The sequence below is a fragment of the Rhincodon typus genome, chromosome 26, assembly GCF_021869965.1.
Source record: "Rhincodon typus isolate 14 chromosome 26, sRhiTyp1.1, whole genome shotgun sequence".
NCBI lineage: Eukaryota > Metazoa > Chordata > Chondrichthyes > Orectolobiformes > Rhincodontidae > Rhincodon > Rhincodon typus.
In genome coordinates this window covers 35,144,351-35,152,282 of record NC_063357.1, presented here as the reverse complement: position 1 = coordinate 35,152,282, position 7,932 = coordinate 35,144,351, and the positions used below count along the sequence as shown (strand labels likewise).

Genomic DNA, 7,932 nt, shown 5'->3' with positions numbered 1-7,932 from the left:
GAGGCATTATGCTTTATTACTACAAGTGACTGTACACACATTCCAATATATAACATGAACAAAATAGTTTGTTTTTGACATAATATAGATTTTTGGTAGGACTGTGTTATGAGGAGAGTTTGAGTACATTGGACCTGCTATCATTGGATATTAGAAGAATGAGGGGCAACTTTATTGGAACACAGAAGGTTCTTGGGGACTTGACAAAAGGTGAAGGTTATTTCCCCTTGTGGCAGAATCCAGGATCAGAGGCATAATCTCAGAATAAGTTGTTGCCTTTTTAAGTCAGAAATGAGGAGGAATTTCTTCTGTTAGAGGGTACTGAATTTGTTTAATTCTTCACCACAGATGGCTGTAAATTCTGGGTCATTAAGTATAGTCAGGGCTGACACAGACAGATTTTTAATCAGTAAGGGAATCAAGGGTTATGGGAGAAAAGCAGGACAGTGGAGTTGAGGATTATCATATCAGCCACAATCTCATTAAATAATGGAGCAGACTCGATGGGCTGAATGGCCCATGTCTGTTGCTACATCTTATCACCTTATGGAAACTTAATCCCACAACTGTATTACTTCTTTAAGAACTGAGTGTGTAATGAATTATGATGACTCCATGCAGCAGTATGCTAGACTAAGGATGAGTAAGTTGTCTGTAACTACAAATTATCAGTTTGTTAAGTAAATTTGTTTGAAAATTTTAAGTAAATTTAACCTATATTATGTATCAATCAAATATAACAGTGGTAATTATGTTTTAATGAAAGAATATGACAGCAATCAATTAATTTGTGCAGACTATGTTTAACTTAGGTCAGTCTCTCGCCATAGAGGAAAATGGGAAATTAGATTGCGCGTGTCCACAAGGTTATTATCAAACACTTTCTGGCATTTTGTCAAGTAGCAGGTGAAGGCTAAAAAAGTATTATATGTCCCATCCTCTTGAATGGAAGGGAGAAAAGTTATACTGCTCTAGGAAGGTATGAACTCAATGGAAATGTCAGCTAAGCTTTCTTTTTCACCCTAATCAACATACATTTTCCTGAAGAGCCAAGGAATGGTAATTAGGAGCAGGAGCATTGTATGATCTTTCCCTCTGCTGCAACCCTAAAGCAAGTGTAGCAACAGTAAATGTTGCCTTTACTAGCCAGTAAGTAAAACGTTGCATCAGGCATACAGAAGATGTTCTTCTCCAGAGCCTGGAGTTGGATTGATCTCTGCACATTTTAGGAATCGGTTCATGACGAAATAAACTTTCTCTTTCAGTAAGCTGATTTCTGTGAAGTTCAGCCTCGCTGGTTCTCTTGCCACATCCAAGTTCAGGAACATCCTTCTCCTAAACCACACAATAAAATAATCTAAGAATGTTATGTGAACCTAGAAATTATACTTGACTTTAAAGGATGACTGTTCAATATTATTTGTATCAGCCATTAATCCATCTTAAATATGTTGATATATGCAAGCATGAAATGTTTGTTAATTAATATCAGCAATAGTAATTTCTGGTTGTAGATTTCCACTTTAATTTTATTATTTCCTTACAATCCTAAACTTCAATCCTGCTACCTCAGTCACCAGGGGTGAAAATTTCCTTTGTGCACTAGTTGCAAAAAAATCAGAAATCAATCTTTCATAAACACACTGATGATTTTGCTATAAATCTTTCTCCATATTCTCAACAATGATTAAGCAAACTACATATTGTGTGCCATTACACAAACTTTGAAATTTTACTATCTCAAGAAAAATAATAACTTGGCATTTGCATTTATTGTAGCAAAACTTCCAAGGTGCTTCACAAAGCAGAGAGGCAGACGATTTATGAAAGTTGGTCAAAGGCAGTCAAAAAAGTCAAAAAGTTAGGGTTTCTGGAAGCTTTTAAAGGCAGGGAATGAAGTAGCAAGGTGGTAATGTTTTGAGAATGAGTCAGAGAGTGAGGGCAAGACCAAGTGAGGAAAGCTGGGGGCATGTGGAGACAGGTGAACACAGAGGTCCAGTATCACAATACTGAATCAGGAGAACACATCTGCAGCATTTTAGGTTATTGTATTCTATTTGTCATATTCACAATTTCTGAGGAACAATTGTCAGAACAATGATTTTATTGTTACAAAACACTTCAATACATTTTTTTGATATTACATTGGGATGATTGTCCAAAAATTGAATTAAATTTTGGCCTGGTTTTTAAAAATCAGTGATGAAGCTGAGATGCTTGCCACTGACCTCAAAGACCTAATGGTTACAGCGGTAGGGTTGCCTTGCCTGACAGCAGTTTAAATCTGACGCAGATCAAAGTGATGTCTTGTCATGTAGCAACAGATATATCAGCAAGCAGGTAAGAAGCCAATTACATTGAGATATTCTCATGCACAGTGGCTCAGTGGTTAGCACTGCTGCATCACAGCACCAGGGACTCAGGTTCAATGCCACCCTCAGGCGACTGTCTGTGTAGAGTTTAAACATTCTCCCTGTATCTGTGTGGGTTTCCTCTAGGTGCTCTGGTTTCCTTCCACAGTCCAAACATGTGCAGGTTATGTGGATTGGCCAGGTTAAATTGCCCATGTTGTCTAGGGATTTGCAAATTAGGTGGATTAGCCAATGGAAATGCAGCTTTATAGGGATAGGGTAGGGAAGTGGATCTGGATTGGATGCTCTTTGGAGGGTCCGAATGGGCTGGAGGGCCTGCTTCCATACTATAGGGATTCTACAAAAATAGGAAATTAAAATTGTGATTTTTTTTTGTCATTATGATAGAGAGATTTGATTTTCCACAACAATAAAATAGCTATTCGGGCCATGAGTGTGTTAGAACTAATGATGAAGTTAGCACGTCTTTAAAAACGCAGTTACACCTCATTCAACAAAGGTGTAACTTTTCCAAGGGTATTACAGTGAGATGATGTCAGACAAAAGTTTTTTTTCCCCCCATAAATCATGACAACACAAATCTGAATGAGCCTATACAGCACACCCTACGCTGGAATGTAGACTCAATGAGGATGTGTGAACTCCTGAAATGGCTGACAGTTTAAGTGGACTAATTCCCATAGTAAAATCCAGACCATTGTCTTTGACTCGAGACATTTTTGATAAAAAGTAACTGACAAGAAGGCGTGTATTAACTATTGATTATAAGGCATATATAAATTGTCAGGACTTTGTGAGAATCAAGATTTACTCTCATTCAGTTATTTACTCTGTTAATTGAACAGAGTAAATGAATCTGGGCGTTAAATTGGTATTTATTATGAGGAGCACTAAATGGTCAAGCAGGAATTTCTGTTCCAAGAGCTGAACAGAAAAAATGTGGATCAACAAGCACTGATTCAGAAATTTCTAACTAATAGAATTTTTGTGCAGTTTATGAAGTAATAAATAAAACTATCACAAGTCTGTGTAATGCTAACTGAAGATTCAAGTATACTTCAACAATTATGAGCACTGATTTACAAATTAGATATGGTACATTTAAGAACATGAAAACAACAGCCAGACTGGGTGGAATGGCACATGTCAACTAAGAGCTTCATTAGAAGTTGTGTTTAATATAGAAATTTATATATAATAAATCATAAGCATGAAGTAAAACTATCTCACCCTTACGATTGGAAATCCAAACTGTTGCTCACATCAAGTTTCAGGGGAGTTAGCAGTTAGTATATGCACCTTGGAGAAATCTTACTCTGCTATTGCTCTATCAAGTCTTGATTATCCTCTTTCAATGCATTCTCAATTCACCCAAAATTTAGTGGATTAGTCAGAAAATTCAACTGGCCTACAGCACATAGCCAAGATTAGTTCTTTTTCAAGCTGGAAGATCTGCACAGAACTATAAGTACACACACACCCAGTCAACTTGAGCCAAATTCTCCTTCAATTATTTACACTGGCTGATGTCATTTGGGGTTTATTTTCTAACAGTGCCTCACAGTGAATTGATACAATTCCTTGTTTACCCAACTAAACAAAGAATCCTTCCAGAACTCCTAACTTTTAGGCTGCATTTGTTATTATTGATTTATAGATAAAATTACAGGTTCCAGTTCCTGCAAATTAAGAATTTTTGCAATACATTTGAACACAACTGATTCCTACTGTGGTTCATTAAGAAAGCTTGTGTATATGAACATTTCTGCTCCTGCATTTCCAATAAATTGTACTGTAAGTATGCATATTAAATTAAAATGAATATATAATGATGCCAAGTGCGTGCTGCCACAGTTCACAGAGCTATATAACATTATTTGTTTTCCATAAACAGAGAAACCTATTCATCGCTTTGATTAATCACTTATAATATCAGCTTTGCTCCAATCAGCACTTACTGCAATCTGTGTCATGCACTTGCTTCAACAGCTTCCATCACTGCAATTAAAATGAAACCTAAACTTGAATGGAACAGATGTCATCAAGGTACAGAACTGATCATGAGCTCAAACTGTGATTACTTTCAAAATGCAACAAATAACACTGTTTCAGACAGAATTGGTAGTGAAACGATCAGCTTGGTTCAGTGGTCAACCTACTTGATACAGGTTTATCATATCTGTTCTTTCAAATCTAGTAGCTGAAGTTCTGTTTTGCACTTTTTAGCAATCCATCAATGTGTATTGCATGTGATTTTCTGCAGGTTGCAGACTATTGGAGTCTAAGTTGAAAATAAGCATTTTCATGAATGATACAGTCTCATTTTACTGTCACCTACACAAAGAAATCCCAGCATACATTCTTTGAATAACAGTGAACAGTATGCCTCTGTGCTATACTAGTTATTTCTTACATTGACATAAGAGACTTTGCCTCCTGTAAACTGTAATTTGTTAATACCATTTCCAGTAGAGTATAATCTTTCCAAAACGTTTGATCAGCTGCAAATGCATTATACTTAATGCAGCCTTGTCAGTGGCCAATTGACCATAAGCGTTGTTATAGTGCTTTTCTATTCCGTAGATCTCCACGCTTTGCAGCCTCATACTGTGGGTCAAACAAAAACTGTACATGAGACAAATTTCTGGTAAATATAAATGTACCAAAGGAAAAGCTGCAGCAGTCTATGCAATCTCCTTTATTCTCTGAATATAGCTGTGTAGTTCTTCTGGGTCTCTGAGGCCCATATCTTGGCAGACCCACTCAATGTCTTCCTCATCGGCTATAGGGATGCAATTGTAGGCCAGGCCAAGTTCCTCTGATGGCAGTGTGGTGAAAGTGGTAAACTTGACTCTCTTACGTTTGGAGGTGGGTGAGTGCAGCGGATCCTCACTGTGTTCCCTTACTGAGCCCCCAGATGAACCATCTGCTCTGCTGTGCACTTGACTTTGTACACTTGTCTGTGAGCTGCCACTACTCTGATGGTCACTATGGCAGCAAGTTTGGATATTTTCTAATGGGTTTCCAGGACTTTCAGGCTGGGGTGAGAGGTCAGCCTGGGTACGAAGGGGTTGACCATTGCCTAGGAACACCCAGTGATGCGAATGGTCCATGCTTGCTTGCCCTTCTGGGGGAATACGTTTGTGCCTATACTTGAGAACAAAGACAATGCAGTTTATTAGAAAAACCAAAATGGCAAGACAGAAGACCCCTAATAGTGCATACATTCCAATTTCCAAGTCAGTCAGACCCCTTGGTGTGGGAGCATATTCATCATCAGGATCTGCAAGATCCTTTGGCAGATCTGTAATATCAATATCAACAGGCAGGCTGGACACCCTTGTGTTATCAAAGTGCACTCCACTATCTTGCATGCCATCAATATCCCTGCCCAGTTCCACCCTTGAATCAGTCCTTTCTTCTACAGATGACTTTACTGTTGTGCCAACCTTCCGTAGAACACTTCCCTCATGGTCACCAGTTGCAGAGGAAGTATCTGGCTTGAAGTCAAATTGCCCTTTCTCTTTTGGTTTATGTCCAAATGGGTTACTTTCAAATCTAACTCCATCAGGTGCGTAGTCCTCACCAGTGTTTTCTAGGTCTTCTTCTGAGTTATCATCAGACCCAAAGTGGACATTCACATTGACCAGTGTTACAAACAACAAACTCTTGCGATTGGTCTTTTTACACAGTTCACAGATCCCCAATTCCACCTTAATAAATTCGCCTGACCCTTCGCCTTCTGCTATTATCAGAGACCAAACAGAATCCTGGGTTGAAGAGACTACTTTGTCATTCAGTGTGGTAACTGTCAGGTTGTAGTCCTTAGCATCATAAAGGGTCAATGGTACAGCTGTGTTGTCACTGTAGAAAATCCATGTGCTCAGGATACCTTCCTAATAAAAAAAAGAAAAAAGTTAATTAATAATTTGAGTGAACACCAGTGGAAGAGGCATTGCAGGTTTCAGATTGCACTCTGGGTGGGGAACTTCAATGCCCACCACATTAAGTAGCTTGGTACTAGTGACCAGGTTGGCTGAGATTTAAAAGGACATAGCTACTAGACTAAGCCAGCAGCGGGTGGTGATAGAATCAGCAGAAAGGAGAAGCCTCCTTGCTGTCATCCCAATCTTCTTGTGGCAAATACACCTCTCCGTGGCAGCATTAGAAGGGCTTAGAAGTTCTTGTGCAGACCAAGTCATATGCTAACAGTGAGAATACTCTCAATCATATTGTATAGCACTACCCCTGTGATAAATATGATTAATTTCTAACAAATCTAGTAGCTTAAAACTGAGCAATGACTCACTGTGGGGCATCATCAAAAGCAGCTCTATGTTGCACACAATCTGTAACCTTATAGGCTAGCATATTCCACACATTACAAATACTAAGCAAAGTACGGGACCAATTTTGATTCATTGAAGAGGGTACAAAAACATGCAAGAGAAACACCAAACATACCTAAAAATACGATGTCAACATTGTTAAACTACAAGGAGGTTTGCTAGAGCTCTTCAGGAGGGTTTAAACCAGTTTGGCAGGGGGATAGGAACCGGAGCTACAGATCAGAGGATGGGGTAGCCAGTGTACAGATAGATAGAGCAAGCAGAGAATCTATGAGGAAGGATAAGCAGTTGATAGGGCAAAGTGCTGTGATGCTGTGACCATTACAGAGACTTGGATAACACAGGGGCAGGAGTGGTTGTTGGATGTTCCGGGGTATAGATGTTTCAAAAGAAATAGGGAGGGAGGTAAAAAAGGTGGGGGAGTGGCATTGCTAATCAGGGATGGTATCACAGCTGCAGAAAGGGGGGTAGTGGAGGAGGGTTTGTCCACTGGGTCAGTATAAGTGGAAGTCAGAAACAGGAAAGGAGCAGTCACTTTATTGGGAGTTTTCTACAGAGCCCCCATTAGCGACAGAGACGCTGAGGAACAGATTGGGAGACAGATTTTGCAAAGGTGCAGAAGTAATAGGGTTGTTGTCATGGGTGACTTCAACTTCCCTAATATAGACTGGAACCTCCTAAGTGCAAATAGTTTGGATGAAGCAGATTTTGTCAGGTGTGTCCAGGAAGGATTTCTGACTCAATATGTAGATAGGCTGACGAGAGGGGAGGCCATATTGGATTTGGTGCTTGGCAACAAACCAGGTCAGGTGTCAGATCTCTTTGTGGGAGAGTATTTCGGTGATAGTGATCACAAATCCCTAACCTTTACTATAGTCATGGAGAGGGATAGGAGCAGATGGTATGGGAAAGTATTTAATTGGGGGAGGGGGAATTACAATGCTATTAGGCAAGAACTACGGAGCACCAATTGGGATCAGATGTTCTCAGGGAAATGCATGATAGAAATGTGGAGGTTGTTTAGAGAGCAGTTGATACAAGTACTGGATAGGTTTGTCCCACTGAGGCAAGGAAAGGATGATAAGGTGAAGGAACCTTGGATGACAAGACGTGTTGAACACTTAGTCAAGAGGAAGAAGGAAGCTTACTTAAGGTTGAGGAAGCAAGGATCGGATGGGGCTCTAGAGGCCAACAAGGTAGCCAGGAAGGAA

At 39.5% G+C, this 7,932-nt stretch overlaps 1 protein-coding gene across 2 annotated transcripts in view; it reads right to left on the bottom strand.

The window, feature by feature from the left end:
- Positions 1-1,258: 1,258 nt before the first annotated feature.
- tmem132e (transmembrane protein 132E) overlaps positions 1,259-7,932 on the bottom strand; it is a 606,787-nt gene continuing 600,113 nt past the window's right edge. The window contains exons 9-10 of one of the 2 annotated variants that reach the window (XR_007264880.1): positions 4,833-6,268; positions 1,259-1,335 (exon numbers count right to left, since the gene is read on the bottom strand). Coding sequence is in view for 1 of the 2 variants with exons in the window: in XM_048612749.1 (XP_048468706.1) it covers positions 5,057-6,268 (1,212 nt within the window). In the remaining variant the exon portion in view is untranslated. Of the gene's footprint in view, positions 1,336-2,457; positions 6,269-7,932 lie in introns of those variants that run through there. The other variant, XM_048612749.1, reaches the window with a different exon arrangement.